Genomic DNA, 22538 nt, shown 5'->3' with positions numbered 1-22538 from the left:
AACATATGCAGGAAAGTGCTCAAATCAAGTATTTCCCTTGATGAATTTTCAGTGTTTTAGGTTTGCAATGAACATGGCCATGTAAACCTCTACCCAGATGAAGAAACACTGCCACCACTATGCTATGCTATGCTATGCTAAGTCGCTTCAGTCATGTCCGACTCTGTGCGACCCCATAGACGGCAGCCCACCAGGCTCCCCTGTCCCTGGGATTCTCCAAGCAAGAACACTGGAGTGGGTTGCCATTTCCTTCTCCAATGCATGAAAGTGAAAAGTGAAAGGGAAGTGGCTCAGTCGTGTCCGACTCTTAGCGACCCCATGGACTGCAGCCCACCATGCTCCTCCATCCATGGGATTTTCCAGGCAAGAGTACTGGAGTGGGGTGACATTGCCACCACTATAGTAGTATCTTTTTATTAATACCAGAAGTGATATAATAAGTGATATACTATCACTTCTACTATATCCTTGAGGCAACAGAGAACAATCCTGGTATGATGTGGGAAGTAACTACACAAGAGTGTGAGTGCAAGGGGTAGGGCTCGTAGGTGGCTATCTTGGAGGCTGGCTACCACGATTGTGTACTGATTATTTTGAAAAAACTGGTTCACTTCTGCAGTTCTTATAAATCTTGGAAACATCTAATCCAACAATAAAAAAGAAAACCACATTTGATACCACCACTGGTCTCATCAGAAAAGTCTGGGGACTTGCCTGACAGTCTAGAGGAAAAGACTGTGCTTCCACTGCAAGGAAACTAAGATCCCACATGCCCTGCAGTGTGGCCAAAAAAAAAAAAAATCTGGAAGCACCAGGAAGCTGGCAAGATAATTATGGCAAATACAAGTATTCCAAAATGGTTGTTGTTTAGTCACTAAGTTGTGTCTGGACTCTGTGACTCCATGGATATAAAATTTTGCAATAACGAGCTCATGGTCTGAGCCATAGTCCACTCCAGGTTTTCTTTTTGCCAACTGTATAGAGCTTCTCCATTGTCCACTGCAAAGAATACAATCAATCTGATTTCGGTATTGACCATTTGGTGTTGTCCACACATAGAGTCATCTCTTGTGCAAAAGGGTGTGTGCTATGACCAGTGTGCTCTCTTGAAAAAACGGTTAGCCTTTGCCCTGCTTCATTTTGTACTCCAAGGTCAAACTTGGCTGTTACTCCAGCTATCTCTTGTTTAAATTCTTGAATTTTATTTTTGGCAACACTGTCAATTGTTTTCCTTGATGTAGCAGGTGCCTTTCCTTCATTTTCAAACTGTCTGTCAGACCCAAGCCTGGATAATCAGCAGGTGTGTCAGTTCTTCTAAGTAAAAGCTGTATTCCACAAAAAAGTTTGTTTATAATGTAACCTCACAAGTGTTTTTATAATGTAATCTCACAAGAGCTTTTATCTTGAGACATCATACTTCAATGGAGTAAAAGTACTTTGTACCTCCCATTTTTGTCACACAGAATATTAAAAAGAAATGTGTATACTCAGGGTTAATAAATTGATTTTTACTGCTTCTTCAAGGACACTCAGTGACTGAATCTTCTTTTTCTTACAATGAATGTGTACTGAGGAGAGAATGACCACTAGTACAGCTTGGTATCACCACCTTGATTTGTACTGAGGTCCCAGTGGTTTTAGCCACCATTGCTTTTCCATTCTTACCGCAAATGTCAACATTATGAAAAAGGTAAATGATGTCATGATAGTATGAAAATATAGTTTTGTTTTTAAATTTACTTATTTGGCTGCACTGGGTCTCTGTTGCAGCAGGTAAGATCTTCATTTCCTCATGTGCTATCTGTCACTGTCACGCTCGCACTCCAGAGCAGGCAGGCTTCAGTTGTTGCAGTGCACAGACTCTGTGGTGTGCAGGTTTAGTTGCTCTGTGGCATGACAGATTTTTAGTTTCCCAATCAGGTATGGAACCTGTGTCCCTGCATTTCAAGGCGTATTCTAACCCATAGAGAAGTCCCCCAAATACTTCTGACTCTGAAAGGATCTTGAGGACCCTCAGGGGTCTGAGGCTCATCTTTGGAGAATCATTGTTTCCCATCAGTGGTTCTCAATGAGGCAGAGGAGGGGGACCTATCTTCCTTCCAGGGACTTTGGGCAACTTCTGGAGACATTTTTGGTTGTCACCACTGGTGGGGTGGTTCAGTTCAGTTTAGTTCAGTTCAGTCGCTCAGTCGTGTCCGACTCTTTGTGACCCCGTGAATCGCAGCACGCCAGGCCTCCCTGTCCATCACCAACTCCTGGAGTTCACTCAAAGTCACATCCATCGAGTCAGTGATGCCATCCAGCCATCTCATCCTCTGTTGTCCCCTTCTCCTCCTGCCCCCAATCCCTCCCAGCATCAGAGTCTTTTCCAATGAGTCAGCTCTTCACATGAGGTGGCCAAAGTACTGGAATTTCAGCTTTAGCATCATTCCTTCCAAAGAAATCCCAGGGCTGATCTCCTTTAGAATGGACTGGTTGGATCTCCTTGCAGTCCAAGGGACTCTCAACAGTCTTCTCCAACACCATAGTTAAAAAGCACCAATTCTTCGGCGCTCAGCTTTCTTCACAGTCCAACTCTCACATCCATACATGACCACTGGAAAAACCATAGCCTTGACTAGACGGACCTTTGTTGGCAAAGTAATGTCTCTGCTTTTGAATACGCTATCTAGGTTGGTCATAACTTTCCTTCAAGCAGTAAGCGTCTTAAATTTCATGGCTGCAGTCACCATCTGCAGTGATTTTGGAGCCCCCCAAAATAAAGTCTGACACTGTTTCCACCATTTCCCCATCTATTTCCCATGAAGTGATGGGACCAGATGCCATGATCTTCGTTTTCTGAATGTTGAGCTTTAAGCCAACCTTTTCAGTCTCCTCTTTCACTTTCATCAAGAGGCTTTTCAGTTCCTCTTCACTTTCTGCCATAAGGGTGGTGTCATCTGCATATCTAAGGTTATTGATATTTCTCCCTGCAATCTTGATTCCAGCTTGTGCTTCTTCCAGCCCAGCGTTTCTCATGATGTCCTCTGCATAAGTTAAGTAAGAGGGGGACAATATACAGCCTTGACGTACTCCTTTTCCTATCTGAAACCAGTCTGTGGGGTGGTAGTGGATGCTAATGGCATCTAGTGCCCAGGGATACTGCTGAACACCCTGCTGCGCACAGGGGAGTCACCCTCCACCCCGACCCTCCCGCTGCCTCAAAGAATGATCCAGTTGGAAACGTTACACCCTTGAGGTTGAGAAAACTTGGTCTACAAAAATGAAACCACAACACTGAAAACAATCTCAATTTTTCAATTTCCTACACACTTCCCTGTGTTACACGTTCTCACTTTATTTTTCAAAACAGCTACTTTCGGGTCATAGTTCTTTCTTCTTTAGGGACGCTGCATCCAACTTTTTGCCCCCTCGGCCGCCCTCGCCCGCCGACCCATCCCCCCGAGTTGAGCTAGGGCCCTCCCTGGTCCTCTCCCCACCCTCATATACTTTTATAGTCGGGTTTGCCTCTGTCCTCAGCGCCTGGCTGATCTCAACTAGGTTGTAAATTCCTTCAGGGAGGGCCGCGTGTCAATGCCCTCGATTTCCCCAGAAGTCGTTTTCCGCCCTCTACCTGCTGACTGGATTGGCCTCGCGATACCACCAGCGAAGTCCTCTCCACGCGCACTCAGCCTGCGCAGACGCAGTTTCCCTCGCTCCCGGGCTGTGGGCACCAGCGCTCCGATGCTCTCGTCTGCCGCTAGAGGGCGTGCCCGGTCCGAGCGGCCCGGACTACCAGCTTCGGAGGGTAATAATGGGGTGGGGGCGGCCGCAGTGACTTCTGGGACTTGTAGTCCCAGGGAAAGGATTGCGGATGAAAGGCACTGAGTCGCCTCTTCCCAGCTCGCTGCTCCGAACGGTTCGGACACCCTAGGTCGACCACCCCACTATCTTGGAAGACCCGGCACCTACGGCAAGCGGGAAGGAGGTGGGGCACGATAATTTCCGTTTCCGGTGGGTAAAGGGCAAGCGGAATGTAAACAGGGGACCCGGGGAGTGGTCTTCGGGTAACACAGGCTACGGGTCAGTGGTGGAAGTCGGCGGAAGTGGGGGAAAACGAGGCTGGTGGGTCTTGGGGTGACGGGAGTAAGGAGCTTCAGAACTCGGAGTTGAGGCCCACCGCGGGTGTGGCAGAGCCGGGACGCTAAGGTTGGTCTCTAGGGACCAGCAGTTTTGGGGTTCAGGCCCTCCTTGGTGCTCGCACCCCGGGCGCGAGGAGCAGAAGGTAGCTGACTTTGCACCCCGGGGACGGGGCCCGTGTCTGGGGCGGGGCTCTGAACTCGCGGGTGACGTCCTGGGCAGCCCTTGTGAACTTCGCAGTTTTTGTGTGTGTGTGTTTTCAAAATGAGGGGAAATCGCTAGTACTGGTTTCTCTCTTGCGGTAACGTGTTCTGGTAAATCGTTTCTTGCGGAATCCCTCAACTCCGAATACATCCATATACGCAGAAGGATGCTGTTTTGCTTCCTTGTTTGTGTTCTTCGGTTTCCTCGCCATCGTTGCTTCATTTTCCGACGCAGTGAAGAGAAGCGTTCTCTAGCTTGTGGCAGGGTAAAATGTCTGTGTTATTCGGGTTCCCACACTATGTTGCCTTCCCTGGTGGCTCAGTGGTAAAGAATCCGCCTGCAATGAAGGAGACCAGGGTTCGATCCCAGGGTCGGGAAGATCCCCTGGAGAAGGGAATGGCAACCCACTCCAGTATTTTGCCTGGAGAACCCCCAGGCTCAGAGGAGCCTGGCGGGCTGCAGTCTATGGGGTCGCAAAGAGTTGGACATGACTGAATGGCTAACACACACTGTTTCGTCCCTCACATTGCTGATATGGAAACTTGAACCCAGAAAACTTAATCATCCTCATTCTTGTCACCTTTAGGGACAGTGGTAAATGCAAGACTTCTTGACATGACTTATTCTAATACCTTGTGAGACCTTTCTAACGATCCCTTATGTTCTCTTTCTGTACTTCTGGACTTCCGTTTCATAGTAAACACACTTACATTTTCAGGCTTTTTGTTGTTGTTGTTCTTTCCCTATGTTACTTGCAGTAGTCTTCAAACATAGGAAACTCATTCTCCCCTATTATCATGGGTCTGGAAAGAGGATTTGGCTTTGTCCTCATTCCCTAGTATAGTTTATAATCCATTACTCCCTCAGGCTTTTCTAAGAATCTCTGCTCCTTTGGGAAGTGTGTGGTTTACCCCTATCAGCCTAGGCATTCTTTTTTGGTTTGTTTTGGGGTGGTTGTTGTTTTCTGGCCTCCCTTCTCAGCATGTGAGATCCTAGTTCCCCAACTAGGGATGGATCCCATGCCCCCTGCAGTGGAAGCATGCAGTCCCAACCACTGGACCCCCAGGGAAGTCCCACCCAGTACATTTCTTGATTGCTGTAGTTTATTGACACTTCATTAAGGACTTAGGCACATGACCCACAATTTTCTTACCTCTCCAAAATCTGCCATTGTCTTGGGCCTTTCCATGTTAGTGACCTCATAGCCACCCACACTTTTTTTTTGGTCTCTTTCATCCTAGTGGTTACTTATACTTTATTTCAGTGTGCATTGGTGATGAAGAGCTTGGTATGTGCTGGAACTTATTATTTCATTTCTCTCCCTCTGGTACTCCCACAATGCCCATTCTCTGATAGTTGTGTGTAGACCTCTGGTCCATTCTTTTCCTTATCTCAATAGTTGATCCGTCAGTTGATACTCTCTTTGGGGTTGTAGGCTCCTTTAAGAATGGAATGAAAGCTTAGAGACTCTTGTGCAGGGTGCATACAAACATATAAAAATTCATTTACAATTCCAAAGGTATCTCAGTATCTATAAACCTTTCCATGTAACTAGCAAGAGTTCTTTGCTCCCTCAGTAAATCCCTCCTCCAAATAAATATTTGTTGAATTCTTCCAGGGTTTTAACTTTGTTCCATCAATTATGCTTGCTCACTCAGCCCTTATATTTTGTATGATTATTGCAGATTTACAAAGCAGTTTAACATTTGTTATCATTCTGATTAACCAATTTTGAATTTTTCAAAAACTTTTTATGATGGAAAATTTCAAACATATATGCAAAGAAAGTACAAAGACTCCATGTACTCATCACCTAACTTGATCACTTATCAACCCATAGCAATCTTTTAATCTGTATATCTTATATCACACTCATCACTCCTGCTATTACTTTGAAACAATGTGTAATTTTATGTAAAATACTTTAATATGTATTCCCAAAAGATGAGCATACTTTTTGTCAACATAATACTATTATACCTGAAAAAGCAAGAATTTCTTAATATCATCAAATATGAAGGCATTGTTCTGATCTGCCCTATTATTTCATAAATTTTTCCTCCCCATTGGCTTGTTTGATTCTGTAACTAAACAAGATCCACACGTTGTGTTTGGTTTGTTTTTTAAGTCTCTCTTAATCTAGGGGATACCTCCCAACTTTTCCTTTTTTCTTGAAGAAACCAGTTTTATTTTTCCTTATTTCTGTTTCTTGCTGTCTTGTCAGACATGTTATTTAGCATTCTCCTCTGTATCCCTTATTTTTTATAAACTGGTAGAGATATGAGGTGATTTAGTGTTAATTTTGGCAGGAATACTTCATGGCTTCTGTGTCACTTCCATCAAGAGATACATATTGTGAACTTGTCTGTCTTTACTGTGTTGGGCTTCCCTGGTGGCTCAGGCAGTAAAGAATCTGCCTGCAATCCAGGATACCTGGGTTCAATCCCTGAGTTAGGAAGATCCCCTGGAGAAGGAAATGGCTACCCACCCCAGTATTCTTGCCTGGAGAATCCCATGGACAGAGGAAACTGGCAGGCTGTAGTCCATGGGGTCACAGAGTCAGACACGAGGAGTGACTAACACTTTCACTTTCACTTTAGGATGTTAGCAGCCATAGATGATTATCGCCTAGATCCGCTCTTTTAATTAGGGGCCAAAAAATGGTGACAGCCTTATCCTTTTATGCTTTCTTTACCTGTTTGTTGAAATACTTCTATAAAGGGCCAAGTATGAAATTTAAAGCTCTCTCTTCGTAGTTTTTCCAGAATGGCTTCCTTTGGATGGAAAAGGAAGATTGGTGAGAAGGTCTCAAAGGTCACATCCCAGCAGTTTGAAGCTGAAGCTGCTGATGAGAAGGATGCAGTCGGGAAAGATGAAGGCAACTGGCTTCATGCTGTTAAACGGAGGAAAGAAAGTCTCCTTGAAGGCTGTGCTGAGAAAAGCAAACAGCTGAAGGATGAAGGAGCCACTCTGGCTGAAAATAAAAGGTATGTTTTTAAAGTTTTCTTTTAGAGGATGGCTTTGGTCTTTGGTAGGATGGAATGCTCTTCAGATCATCCAGAGATCTACAGTCGGGCCTGGGTGGCGCTGACTGGTATATCCTTTGTGGTGCTGAAGCGTTTGAGACATTAGAAGTAGGAGTGCTGACAAGAAGCACTTTTAAAAAATGCTTTTCTTTATTCTTTTTCTTCTTTTTTTCCCACTATTGGTAAGGATGATTATAAAAGATTCCTTATTTATCATTTTTGTCTTAATTGAGTCAAAGTTGAGGAACCAGCCTTTTTGTTTCTAGGAATGTTATTTTGATTCTGGGAGTAATCTTATTGAATTTTAATGTAAAACATGAAGTAATGCTTAAACTATAAAATATTAGCACCTCAAATTGAAAGTGAAGGGAAGACAGTCAGCGACAACTAACAGCTTTGTGTCCTAATGTTAGATGGTGAATTCTCATTTGTAATGTTTAAGCACAAAGATTTTTCTCTTGTAGGACTTCTCAAGATTGGCTGTTCTATCTTAGAAGAAAATCAACTGTAAATTTTCCACATTTATGAAATCATTTTGAGAACATCCATAAAACATGTTTAGAAATTCCTGTAAATGCCTGTTAAAAGTTCATTAATTTTGTCATTTTTATCTTTTTCTCTAGACCACACTAGTGTGTAGAAGGGAAGAGCCATTCAATTATTGCCATGGGATTCCCTCTGAATTTCCTGTGGTAGATGAGAGATATCAACTTTGTGGATAAACAAATAGCTTTTTTTTTCCTTGCATGTCAAAACATTGAGTCATTTCACTGAAATCAGCTGGATAGGATGTTTTATTTTGAATGGAGAGCACTGTGAGATAATTAAGTATTTTAGCTCTTTAGCATATGTTTTTGGATTACTGTATACACAGCTTTGAAGGATCACTAAACAGAATTAAAGGAATCTGAGTTCTGTGAGTCATCTGGCTACTCTAAGCCAAAAAAATAGAAATAATGGTTTAAAAATATCTAAGAGAATATTCAACATGATTGAAAGTAATATGAGGAGTAGGAAATAATATAAGGAAGAATAGTAAAGTTAAATTAAAAGACTAGAACTCAATCCTTTCCCCATCAACTTCATCTTAAATCACTATCATTTTCGGTACATTTTAAGCCACAGTGTCCTTCCTTGTGTTTTTGAAGACAGTTCTTGATGCACCTTTGTCTCATGACTCTTATCTGAAAACCTGTTAGTTCCTGTGTTCTGATGTTTATCGTCTTGTCCTTCAGATCTCTGCTCATAAGTCCTCTTCTCAGCAAACCACTCCCTGGCTACACAGCATCCTGTACTTCCTTGTTTTCCATCACATCAGCTTTTTTTTTAAAGAAAGAATTTTAAATGTCTATTTTGTGATTAGGTGAAAGCAATGCTAATCAAATAAACCTTACAAAAGATTGAAAAACTTCTTTACTCATGACTTATATTTCTAAATCTGTGTTTCAGAGAAAATCATTAAATTGATCTCTGCAAAGGTGAGAGATCAGAAAGTGAATTCGTTGTTAGGGTGGCAGTTATTTCAAGTGCTGTAAGGCTTGTTGATGTGCCAAGGTGTACGAACAGTGTTAGACATTTATTGATGTACCAATTTCTTTAAAATGTGTTCAGTTTTAAGAAATGTGTAACGTCATCATTAAAATCTAACATCAAATAGCCATTCATCCATTCATCCTTCTTTTAAAAAACATTCAAAGAGAGGTAAGATATATTAATAAATTTTAAGGAGCTCAGCTTTTGATAAGATGCTGCTGCTGCTGCTAAGTGGCTTCAGTCGTGTCCGACTCTGTGCGACCCCATAGACGGCAGCCCACCAGGCTCCCCCATCCCTGGGATTCTCCAGGCAAGAACACTGGACTGGGTTGCCATTTCCTTCTCCAGTGGATGAAAGTGAAAAGTGAAAGTGAAGTTGCTCAGTCGTGTCCAACTCTTAGCGACCCCATGGACTGCAGCCCATCAGGCTGCTCTGTCCGTGGGATTTTCCAGGCAAGAGTACTGGAGTGGGGTGCCATTGCCTTCTGCACAAGAATACAAATAATTAGAGTAGTGTGTGCAGTAAGACAGGTCCATAGAAAATATTTTAGAATCACAGGAAATCAGAGCCACCAATTCTACCTGTGTATATCAAGGAAGTTCTGACAGATAAATTCAGTCTTCAGTTGGGATTCAAAGAAGGAGTAGTATTTGCCAAACCAATAGTGTTGGGAAGTATTTCAGGAAAGTGGGGACAGAACATGGAAGTAGAAAGACTCATGAAATTGTTTTACCTGTTTAGGAAGATTCTACCAAGTTGGTATTGCTGGAGCAAAGAAATACAAAAAAGTTTACAGTACACACTCCTGAAGAGAGAAATCTAGGTTGTGGTCTCTTTGTATGCAACAATAAGACCCTTTTCATTGTATTTTGTTAACAATGGTGAGAAGTAATTTTATGACTTAAACAAAGTAAGAAAAACCACAATCACATCAGCTTTTTAAATTTTCTTTTAGTATTTCTCCCTTTTTGAAGTTACATTTTTCACTTATTTAGTGCTTTATATTTCTTTGCCTTCTATAGAAATGTAAGCTCCAGGAATGTAGGGACTTTGTCTAAACAGACTTTTGTACCCTACCTTTAGCTCTTAGAACAATTTGTGTCATTTACAAGGCCAGTCAGTAGATATTTACTGAACATTTGTAAGGCTGCTGTGTTATGGTATATCGTGGCTAAATAGGTTTTTGTGGATTAACTACCATATATTACCTTGTACCTATAGAAATATATATTTTTAAACTCCAGATTGGAACACCATTCTGGGAACATATCTTATTTCATATTCCAACCACAGAGGACCTTTGGGAATAGAATTTTCCTGTCTTCCTCCTGCCTGAGAATATGACACTTGAGAATTATTGTTCTTTTCTGAGTCCAATTCCTTTCCCCAAAAGCTATGGTGGTAAGGATTAAGTAACAAAATATGAAACAACTTTGAACTTGGAATGAGTAATAATCCTAAGAGTGTAGAGAAGTAGGGGTGCCTCTGGAGGCATTGCTAGAGAAGGAGGGAGGGAAGATTGATGGAAAGGAGGGAGCTCCTTCAATTTCCTGGGATACATTGTTTTGCCTCCTTGAGATTTTTTTTACCCTGCAGGTTTTCTCATTTCGTTTTATTTAGCACTTAGGGAATTGTCTGAGTACATTGAATATGTATGATCCAAGTGTGTTAATGTCATTCTTCCTCCAAAGGAGGCACAGTTCTTGAGCATCACAGACTCTACCCTGTCCAGTTTACTTCATTAGTAACAAACTATTAACTACTCTCAGGAAAATGTGGTTTGCAACAGAATAGCTTTTAAATTTTGAAGTTCTACCTTGTAGTCTTCATGATTCCATCTAACAGAAAACTGGTTTACTTTTCTACTGAAGCCCAAATAATGTTAGTGCCTTATGATTGTGTGTGCTCAGTCCCTCAGTCTTTGCGACCCCTCTGTCTATGGAATTTTCCAGACAAGAATACTGGAGTGGGTTGCCATTTCCTACTCCAGGGGATCTTTCCAACTCAGGAATTGAACCTGCGTCTCTTGCATCTCCTGTACTGGCAGGCAGATTCTTCACCACTGTGCCACCTGGGAAGCCCCTGGTGCCTTACAGAGACAGTATAGTAAGTCTGGTGGTTTTGAGTGTGGATTTTGAAATCATTTTAATTCTATTCAGATGCTAACTTTATCATTTTTACTGTAAAAATTTTGGGCAGATTCTTAATCCTTTGTCAATTTATAGTTTCCTTATATATAAAATGAAGGTGACATTTGTCTCATAAACTATTGGGGGATTAAAGAGCAAGTCCATGTATAAACACTTAGCATGCCACATAGCACCTAGTACGCACTGGTGAATATACTTTAGATAATGTAAGATTTTATATGTGATTGATACATATCATGAAGTATTAAATTTTTTTTTTATGAATTATTTTGTTCAAGTATCTTTTTATCAAATTAATACTAACCAGGACATACCGTAGACTTCCAAGGTGGTTCAGCAGTGAAGAATCTGCCTGCAATGCAGGAGATGTGGAGTCAGTCCTTGGGTCAGGAAGATCCCCTGGAGGAGGAAATGGCAACCCACTCCAGTATTCTTTTTTTTTTTTTTTTTAACCACTCCAGTATCCTTGCCTGGAAAATTCCATGTAGCCTGGCGGGCTACAAAAGTCGGGCATGACTTAGCACGCACACACTTGCACAGGACACATGCATGCACAGGCCATGCATACCTTTTTAAGAATCACAGTATGGGTTCAAACTTTTATATACTGGCTTTTAAGGTTTCAGCCACTAGATGGTGATATTTAATTGTGTAGCTGAGTGGTCTCATTTTTCCTTGTATTAGTGTGTATATTTGGAAAGCTGGAATAATTTATAATTTGCCATGAGTTTTGTTCCTTGTCTAGAAAAGCGTACTACCAAAGTGAACTTGAGGGTGACCTGGCTGTGTGAAATGCATTCTGTTGAGTGCTGGCCTGGATGTATTTAATGATAGTGATCTTGCCTCTTATTCTGCAGAAGAGAATAGATGCAGTCAGTGTAGAATGCCTTTTATTTTCTCACCCCACGTCTTCCAGTCTGAGTGTGTCTGCATCAAGGCCACTTACTTTCACTGTGTTGTAATGAAGTGCCCCTGCTTTTATCAAAGGCCTATCTCATCCCTTTTTGCCTTTTCAGGAATCTTGTTCCTAAAACCACCCTCATTTTTTAAAAAGGTTTTTTTTTTTTAATCTATTTAATGAATTTTTGGTTTCACCAGGTCTTAGTTATGGCATATGGGATCTTAGTTCCCTGACTAGGGATTGAACTCAGGCGCCCTGCATTGGGAGCATGGAGTCTTAGCCACTAGACTACCAGGGAAGTCTCCCCTCCTTTTGTTTTGATATCATCTGTTTTTCTCTCTCTCTTTTTTACCCTTTTTAAAATTTAACTATAGTTGATGTATAATATTATATAAGTTATAGGTGTACAATGTAGTGATTCACAATTTTTGACAGTAAAGAACTCACCTGCAATGTAGGAGATATGAGTTCGATCCCTGGGTGGGGAAGGTCCCATGGAGAAGGAAATGAAAACCCACTCCAGTATGCTTGCCTGAAAAATTATGTGGACAGAGGAGCCTGATGGGCTATCATCCTTGGGGTCACAGAGTTGGGCACGACTTAGCAACTACAACAAACAAACTGGAATCTCGAAGTCATCTCTGCTGGTTGATGTGCCATTCCAGAACTAATCAGCCCCCCTCACCCTCAGATCCCTGCCCTTGAGAAAGCTCATGATATTCTTTTTTTTTGATAGTTTTTTAAAAATTGATGTGTAGTTGATTTACAGTATTGTGTCAGTTTTAGGTATACAGCAAAGTGATTCAGTTACATATATATATATTTTTTCAGATTATTTTTCATAATAGGTTATTACAACTATTCTTATTACCATAAGGTCCCGGCAGACGCTGCTGTCAGAACAGACTAGAGAGCCGCCATGTATGGTGCTGATAATGCAAAGACCATCACACCTTGATGCTGGCTAGGTTGGACCTTATGGTGCTTCAGAGGGACTGGGTCACATACCCAGAAGTGTGAATGGGTTAAAGCCTTGTGGGACTGACTTTGATCAATGGGAGGCAGGATATGGGAGGGAGACTGCAAATAAATTCTTTTTCCTCCATTCCCCACTGGACTGTTTCCAGTACAAAGAGGTTTCACACTGTGTCTGAAGAAGTCCTCCAAGGTTAACAATCATCTGTGTTTGTTTTTGAAGCTGTTGTCAGCTTAACATATGCCTTGTGTTTATTCTCCCAAACTGCCTCACTTTTCTCTTTTTTCCTCAATCTTTCCTTGGATCCTATCTGCCACAGAGTTAGCCTGTAAGCTTAGGCTTCATATCATCAGGCTAACATATCATCCTGGATTCCTTTCCTTTTTTCACTGCTCTTATCCGGTCCACGTTGAGACAATTTCACTTTTTCATGTATTCTGAATCACTTTTATCCCCCCTTCTATCTTCATTGCTGTCATCCTAGTCTAGTTTATTGTCATCTTATCTAGATTACTCTGGTAGTCTCCTAACAGGCCTCCCTGTGCTCACTCTTACACCCTTACAGTTAATTTTCCTCCGCTGGGCCCAACTGATGTTTTCAAAATGCAAAGCGATTCATGACTGTATTGCTTGGAAACTGTGGATTCCCCATCCCTCACACAAGAAAATCTACGCTCATAACCATGGCCTACTAGTTCCATAACCATGGCTTCAGACTACTTCTCTTACCTGTCAGTTCCCTTCTTTCCTCCTCCTCCTACAGCCATGCTGGTTTTCTTTTCTTGCCTCAAAAAAAAAAAAATAGGGTGTTTAAGCCTCGCTTGGCCTTTTCCTTTGTCTGGAATGAACCTCTCCAGATTTTCCATTAGCTGACCGCTTTCTGTCACTCAGCTCTCAGCTCAGATGCCTTCCCAGAGAGACTTTTCCTCACCCCTGTCATAGCCCTCCGTGTGTCTGTCATCGTGGTACTTAACCATGTTTTAATTTATATTTGTTGTCTTTTTGTGCCGACTTCCCACACACGTACATTCTAGAATGTAAATTTGAGAAGAATGGTAGGTCCTTTTATATTTTGTTGAATGCTGCATCCGCAGTACCTAGAATACTACCTGGCCCAGTAGTTTTCTGCTCTGGTGCTCAGTAAATGCTTACTAAATGAATAAGCTGGTAACTATATAGCTCATTAAACTTGATGCTATAGCAAATTACAAATCTAATTGGGAGCAAAGTAGCTAAACCCTGTGACATTTCTATCTGGTAATAAGTGTGCTGATTTGCTTGGCTTGGTCACCAGCTGTTCCTGTACCTCAGGTCGTATCTTACCCAGCCCTTGGGCAGTCCCTGGAACTATTCACTCTGCTTCCTTCTTTGTGCTAGTTCAGTGGCATACTGTTAAGGTTGTCTTTAAACTGGCTGAATCAGACTTTGGACACTTATTAACCATAGTGACTTTAAAGCAAGTTTTTATCTTTTAATGCTTCCTATCCAGCAGCTGCAGTAGGGCCATGTCTGTTCAATCTGTTCCAAACCGAAGTTGAATTAAGAGATATGCTGTAGAGTTTATGAGTGACCATTGATTTATTAGGTGCCAAGTTTCCTGTGATCCAAAAATGAAGGAGCTTGGTGGTACCACCTTTTATTCATAGGCCAGGAGAAGGGGAGAAATGAGAAAAAGCAAAAGGAGAAATGAGAAATGAGATAGGGGAGGGAATTCCACAAGCTGATGGTAGTGAAGTGAATGCCCATCAGTTCTTGGCTCTCTTCAGCCGGTGGAAAGCAGCTCAGTTTTCCTTTAAACCTATGTGTGCCTTTAGCAACAGTGCACATTTCATCTGGCAGTGCCTCTGCTAACAGGAGTGGCTGTTTTCCAAATCAAAGCAATGCGGCTGGGGAAGAGGACATTTTTCTTTCTGCCTCAAATCTGTGTGCCTGTGTGTGCAGGTGTGCGTTTTTGTATGTGTGGGCATACATGCATGCCTGCCTTAATGAAAGGAGAAAACAGAACTAGTGATGGTCAGTGTCATGTTAAACTTCTTGGTTTATTTTGTACTTTGGGACGACTTAAACTTTAGTGCATAAGCAGCTTTGTGGGGGTGGATGGGAAGAGCCATCCTGACTTTTTAGGAATAATGCTGTTGGCATTTTGGGCAGGAGAGTCTCCTGTGCATGATTGCCCTTTGCTTTGCAGGCTGCTAATCCTTGATCCTCTTGCCACTAGTGTCTCCAAGCCTTAGTGACAACCAAAAAGTCCTCCATAAATGCCCCCCATGGGGTGATGACTGCCCTTGCTTGAGTTAGGAAGAAACTAGGACTGAAAGTGACAAAGTTTATCAGTGGTTGGATCAAGTTGGGGCTTTCCAGGTGGCGCTCGTGGTAAAGAACCCACCTGCCAGTGCAGGAGACATAAGAGACACGGGTTTTTTCCCCTGGGTTGGGAAGATCCCCTGGAGGGAAGGCATGGCAGCCCTCTCCAGTATTCTTGCTGAGAGAATCCAATGGACAGAGGAGCCTGTCAGGCTGCAGTCCATAGGGTTGCAAAGAGTTGGACATGACTGAAGTGACTTGGCACGCACGGGGCAACTAGAGTAGGGGTTGGCACACCGAAGTCTGCTTTTATAAATAAACTTGTATTGGGACACAAGCAGGTACTTTTCTTTGTGTATTGCCTGTGACTGATTTTGTGCTACAGCAGATTGAGTAGTTGTGTCAGAGACTGTGGCTCACAAAGCCCGAAATACTCACTGTATGGACCATTACTATGCTGACCTTGGCCTCCAGACCCTTCCCCAAAGCCACAATGGCTCTTCCCAGAGTCTTAAGATACCCCTACTTCTAATCTCTTGATTTCTTTCTACCCATATTTCCATTCACCTGGTCTTGGGAATTTCTTGTAATTTCTGTACCTAGAATGGTGAGATGAAACAAAAAAGAATTAAGGTGTCTGCTACTTTTGTCTGAGGGTAGAATTTTGTTTTTACTTCTTTCCTTTTTGTTTAAATGTTCTGGAAGCATGCTAGCTCCTGTCTCTTCTTGCTATCTTCCATGCTTCTCTCTGCTGCTTTCCAAGACTTCTCTTGGAGAAGGAAAGGACAAATTAGTTAGGCAGAATCAGTGATATTAGCACCTTTTCTGTGCCCAGCCATGTTCTGGGTGTTGTAGAGAATATAAGCAAACCCACCCTTTGGTCCTTGAATTCATTAGTAAAGAGAAGATAAAAATACATGGAAGAATTAGAGAAAAATTAAATGAAAACAACATTGGGGTCATTGGAGAAAGCATTGGTCATGTAATTCTAAGAGCACGCTTCAAGTCCTGGTTTCTCATGTGTCTTTGGACTACTTCTGTAACTACTCTCTGGTCAATGGTCTCAGTAAAATGAGAACAAATGCCAGTCTTATAGAACTTGGTGAGTACTAAGTGAATTAACTTTCTATGAAAATAATGGTGTGTTAAGTAATTGTATGGAAAGTGTTTAGTAAAACGTAAAGTACTTAGAAGTGGGACTTTGTGGCCAATTAAATGATGCTCATGGTTTTCATGAGAAAAGAGGATTTTTACTTGGTCTCAGAGGACAGAGAGCCTTTGACTAGGTGAGGAGGGGGAGGAATGGGAACCTTAATGTGCACATTTGTACACTAAGGGTAGATATGTGGGTAGAGACGAGGCAGAGATGCAGCTTAGGAACTTCTCTGGTGGTCCAGTGGTTAAGACTTTGCACTTCCACTGCAGCGGGTGTGGGTTTGATCCCTGGTCTGGGAAGATGCCACATGGCATGGCCAAAAAGTAAAAAAAAAAAAAAAAAAAAAAAGACACAGCTGAGGGAAGCAGAGGTCTGGTGGCGAGTACGAGAAAAAAGATTGGACAGATAGGCTAAGACTGGGAGAGATCAACTTGCTACTGTTAAATCCTATGGAATTTACTACTCTACTATAAATTAGAAAATTATGAGTATAAGAATTATTAAGAAGGAATAATTTAACTTTCAAGAGAAAGATGATAGAACATAGCATACTTCCAAAATTTTTCATATAGTGTCTATAATAACATTTGGAAATGTTAGAGAAAAGCTTATAATCACTCATAATATGCCACTTTTTTGGGGTGATGTAGTTAATACTTTTAGAGATAATGTCAATATGATTAATATTTAGTGTATAATAGCACCAAGGAGGAGAAGGAAATGGCAACCTACTCCAGTATTCTTGCCTGGAGAATCCTGTGGACAGAGGAGCCTGGTGGGCTGCTGTCCGTAGAGTGGCACAGAGTTGGACACAACTGAACTGGCTTAGAATGCATGCACGCATTGGAGACGGAAATGGCAGCCCACTCCAGTGTTGCCTGGAGAATCCCAGGGACAGGGGAGCCTGGTGGGCTGCCGTCTCAGGGGTCGCATAGAGTTGGACACGACTGAAGCGACTTAGCAGCAGCAGCAGCAGCACCAAGGAACTAAATTTCTTCAATGATGTATGTATTTTTTTGTTAAAAATCATATAGATAATAGCTATAAATAATAAAAAATGGATATTAAATTATAGTAAGCATTGTTGAGTGTCATGTAATCTTTTCCTCCATCATCTCATGAAACCTTTTGCAATGGTTTTCTGAAGTGTATCCTACATGGTCATGTGGTTTTATACCTTACTAAGTTGCTGGATTTAATTGCTAATCCTTTATTTAGGATTTTTACATTTATCTTATGAACTGAAAATTCTTCATTGATCACTGGGATTAATTTTTCAAATAATGTATTTACCTTAGCCCAAAAGTTTGGTTTATTTTCATTGCTAGGTTCTCCAAATACAGGCTTCCCTGGTGGCTTAGATGATAAAGAATCTGCCTGCAATGCAGGAGACCCGGATTCGATCCTTGGATCAGGAATATCCATCCCCTGGAGAAGGGAATGTCTACCCACTCCAGTATTCTTGCCTGAAGAATTCCATGGAAAGAGGAGCCTGGCAGGCCATAGTCTACGAGGTTGCGAAGAGTCAGACATGGCACTGAAATTCATTAGGACTCCTTTTTGTTTTTTGTTTTTGGTCATTAGGACTCTTAAGACTACATTTCTAATTATGCCATTTACAGTTTTGAATTAGGCAGTGGCTGATATTTTCTGGTCAGGCCCCTTCCATAGAGTTCCAGTTCATCCTATAGTTGCTACAGCTGCATATACTTTGGTGAACAAAATACCTATTACACTGTCTACATAGAGCTTTTAGTTTAAATAAACATGGAAATAAATGTAAAGTTTCAAATAGTTTTTTTTTTTAAGTTATTTATTTATTTATTTTTGGCTGGATGAGCTTTTCTCTAGTTGCATCAAGCAGAGGCTACTCTAATTGCTGTGCATGGACTTCTCATTGAGGTGGCTTCTCTTATTGCGGATCACAGGCAGGTTCTAGAGAACAGTCTTGACAGTTGTGGCGCACAGGCTTAAATGCTCCAAGGCATGTGGGATCTTCCGGATCAGGGATCGAATTCTTGTCTCCTGCTTTGGTAGACGGATTCTTTACTACTGAGCCATTAGGGAAGCACCCCTCAAATAGTTTTACAAAGACACCGTGAGCCAGTATTCAGCAGAAGGCTTCTCCAAGAGAGCGAGAAGACAAGTGATTGAGTTCATCTAGGTGAAGAGAATTACTCTTTATTGTTGCCTTTATTATGATTTTATCATATTTATCATTTAAGTATGCTGCTGCTGTTAAGTTGCTTCAGTTGTGTCCAACTCTGTGCAACCCCAGAGACGGCAGCCCACCAGGCTCCCCTGTCCCTGGGATTCTCCAGGCAAGAACACTGGAGTGGGTTGCCATTTCCTTCTCCAATGCGTGAAAGTGAAAAATGACACGCTCAGTCGTGTCCGACTCTTAGCGACCCCATGGACTGCAGCCCACCAGGCCCCTCCACCCATGGGATTTTCCAGGCAAGAGTACTGGTGTGGGATGCCATTGCCTTCTCCATCATTTAAGTATAGAAACTTGCTATAGTCCAGCCCATTTATTTGTGAATGTTTTTATTGGATCCAAATTGTACTGGAATTAATTGCCAGTGAATTTTATTTTGTAACATGTATGTGTAAGCTAAATGAATGGAGTAATAGAGATAGTAAAATATTTTAAGTAATTTTTGTATCTGAAGTAAAAAATTTATATTAAAGGAAGAATCTGATATTAAAATTACGACTTTTTAGAAGTTTTTAAGAAAATTCTCATCGTCTAGTGTCACAAGGGGTGGAATAGAGCAACTGCGTTCAATACGATAACTAAGAAATGTCCTTTACTAATTAGCAGTTGGCATTATTGCTTTTATATGCTTTTGAAAATGATCTTTATTCAGTGTGTTTGCACCTCCAAGTAATTTCAGAGCTCCTTCCTGTTTCCAGAGTGGATTGATCCTTTATAAACTATTAGTTCTTGTCTCTAATAAATTAGAAACCTTTAAAGACCTGTTTCTTCTTTTGTGTAAGTAGATAGTTTAAATTATTACTGAAAGTAGACTTTATGACTTAGTTTCAGTAAAGTTTGGTGACTTTATTTATGACTATTTATATTGAAACTATTTATGACATAGTTTCAATAAAGAATGGTGACTAAAATTCAGAGCAGTTTAGTATTGGATTGGCCAAAAAGTTCATTTGGGTTTTCCCATGAGATTTTATGGGAAAAAAGGAAGGAACTTTTTGGCCAACCCAGCGTTTCTAATTATTTAAAATTTTTTTAAAATTTATTTTTAGCTTAATTTAATTTTACTTGATGTTATGTATTTTTGACCGCGCTAGGTCTTTGTTGCTGCAAGCGGCCTTTCTCTAGTTGCAGTGAGTAGAGGCGATTCTTGAGTTGTGGTGTGCTTTGCATTGCGGGGGCTTCTGTCCGTGCAGAGCATAGACTGCAGGGTGTGTGGGCTGAGAAACTGAGCTCGCTTCAGAACACGAGGCTCTAGAGCACAGGCCCAGTAGCTGTGGTGCGTGGGTTTAGTTCTCTGCGGCTTGTGGATCTTCCTGGACCAGGGATCAAATCTGTGTCGCCTGCCTTGGCAGGTGGATTCTTAACCACTGGACCACCAGGAAAGCCCCTCAACATTTCTTTTTAAAGTATATTTATATTGTATCTCTATACAGTATGTACTGTAGTCTGAGCATCATTTCAGTACTTCTTCCTGTTCCAGATCGCCTCTCCTTCAGTATGACTGTCCTGAGAGAGTATGTAGTTAGGAAGTATACTTTTTCTCTTCCATTGTTTTTACTCTTTTTTTTTCTTTCTCTCTGAGCCTTCCTGAAGTTTTGGGAAGTTAGGTTCCTTACTATGAGTGCTCATTATATGGAACTATACGTTATTTTTTTCCTTGATTTCTTCAGAATGTCATTCTAAATTCTAGACAGGAAAACTCAAAATAATTCATAGAATTTTTTTGTTTTGGCTTAATTTAGTGTATTGAGCATCATCTAAAACTTGAAATCGGATCTACCTGCGTTGGAAATCACACACGTTTCAGTCAAATCTGTTTAAAGCTACTTTTAACATCTTTATAATTTCTCTGTAAAAGCTCTCCCAAAATCAAGGACGCAAACTCTAATTTCAAAAATTATATACTTAACAGTGGTAAGCCACTTCTGATAAACTAAGCTGGAAAAGTTACTTCTATCATTAAGCATTTTGGGAAAACAATGATTATAAATATTAGGAACACAATATAAAATAAGGTGAAAACTTTAATGTTCTTGATAATAGAGTTTTAAAAGGAAATAAAGGGATGAATCATGCATTAGCTACTGATTTACTAAAATGTGTCTGTATAGGAGGGACTTCCCAGGTGGCACTAGTGGTAAAGAATCCGCCTGTCAGTGCAAGAGTCGCAAGAGATGCGGGTTTGATCCCTAGGTTGGGAAGATCCCCTGGAGAAGGAAATGGCACCCCACTCCAGTATTCTTGCCTGGAAAATTCTGTGGGTGGAGGAGCCTGGAGGGCCGTAGTCCATGGGGCTGCAAAGAGTCAGACATAACTAAACACATGAAGCGCAGAGCTGTATAGGAGTAGCTTTTATATTTGTTTTGGTATTTCCGCATGAGCACATAAAATTGTATGATAGAAATCTACCATAATTTTAGTGAAAAGTAATTACCGTTTGTATTTAGTGACATTTTATTTGACATTGACAAAATGCTGTAACATTGCTTCTTAAATACAGTCTTCATTCATGGATTCTGTATTTGTGAGCTCACTTACTCATTTTAAATATATTTGTAAGCCCCAAATGAGTTTCCAGGTGCTTTCCCAGCTGAGTTCTCAGCTGAGTCAAAAGACTCCTGCCTTTGTATTTTAGCTCTCACAGTGAAAACAAGCATCCTCTCTGTGGTCTCTTTCGTGTTACGTTTTCCACATTTTTTGCTTTTTCTTGGTGGTTTTGCTGTTTTAAAAGGCCCCCAAGTGTAGTGCAGAGGTGCTTTGTAGTGTTTGTTGTTAAGTCCAAGAAGGCTGTGACGTGCCTTACAGAGAAAATACTCAGGCAGAGGCAGGGGAGCAGAGCATTGGAGGCGCGTCATAAAACGAGGTGAACGATGGTCTATCTTCAAATCATTAGTAGTTCCTAAAATCGAGTGGTCTTTCTCCCAGAGTTAAACACAGTCTTCAAACAGATATCTTCTCAGAGCTCAGCAGGGGACCCTATAAGTATAGAAGATATTAATAGTAGTTCTCATCATCATTTCTGCATATTCAGATGTGGTTTGCCTAGAAACAAAGACTGCCAGCCATTGTGGGGTGAATCTTCAGCTTATCCTTGTATGTGGACTGCTGCTACGAAGTAATAGCCATTGATACAACCCATATGGCAGTTAAGGCAGACTTTCTAAAGTTCCCTGCCACCCTGTCCACCCTCACGCCTGCTGCTAGGCATGGAGTTGGCTATGTGGCAGATGTAGTCTAGGATTTGCCACACTGGCATGAGACCTTGGAAATGGTATTGCCATTTGTATTATTTACTAGTACAGGGATGCTATAGCATGGTGAAAATGTTTTTACTTTTTAAATGTTATTTAACTTTGTATTTTCTACCTAATTCTGCCTTTAGTTTTCTGCTCCCTGCTTAAATCAGTGCAGGTCAGCCCACATTTTTGGTTGTTATGGTCACGTAGTAGGTAGGAAATTATGTGCAAGAATACGTAGAGGAAATGAAGGGTAGCTGGAAGTGATTCAGGAGAAGACAGCATGTGGTAGGGCTTAATATACCAAGAGAGAGATTATCAGTGGTTCACAACCCTGGTTTTTACTAGTATAACCTAGGGAACTTTTTAAAAATACAGATGCTTGGTCCCTACTCCAGAAATGTCTCATTGATCTGAAGCAGGGACCAGTGTGTATGTGTGTGTGTGTGCGCGCGCGTGCGTGTGTGCATTTTTTTCTCCTCCAAAACCTCCCTAGATCACCCACCATCCACCATCAAAACTGGTGGATTATATATTTTCTGTTTAGCTCTAGAAGAGAGGATGAGTAGCATTGATGGAAAGTACAGAAAGTTTCAGCTTGTTATAATGAAGAATATTCTCTTAATTTGAACTTTGTCCTCCTAGAAATATTAAAGTATACATGAGTTAACTGCTTGGGAAGAATGCTGTGAGGATGACTGCTTTGGATAATGT

General features: G+C 41.3%; 1 protein-coding gene across 8 annotated transcripts in view; it reads left to right on the top strand.

The window, feature by feature from the left end:
* The first annotated feature begins 3815 nt into the window (after positions 1-3815).
* TTC33 (tetratricopeptide repeat domain 33) overlaps positions 3816-22538 on the top strand; it is a 30226-nt gene continuing 11503 nt past the window's right edge. For 2 of the 8 annotated variants that reach the window (XM_086361560.1, XM_086361557.1), the window contains exons 1-2: positions 3816-3967; positions 7080-7310. Coding sequence is in view for 4 of the 8 variants with exons in the window: in XM_086361557.1 (XP_086217683.1) it covers positions 7090-7310 (221 nt within the window). In the remaining 4 variants the exon portion in view is untranslated. Of the gene's footprint in view, positions 4189-7079; positions 7311-22538 lie in introns of all 8 variants that reach the window. The other 6 variants (XM_086361563.1, XM_086361558.1, XM_086361564.1 and 3 more) reach the window with 3 other exon arrangements.

The sequence above is a fragment of the Bos grunniens genome, chromosome 20 (assembly GCF_055505025.1).
Source record: "Bos grunniens cultivar Pamir isolate PY7600 chromosome 20, Bosgru_T2T1.0, whole genome shotgun sequence".
Lineage (NCBI taxonomy): Eukaryota > Metazoa > Chordata > Mammalia > Artiodactyla > Bovidae > Bos > Bos grunniens.
Note: the sequence above shows the minus strand (reverse complement) of the source record. Positions and strands in the feature narration are given on the sequence as shown.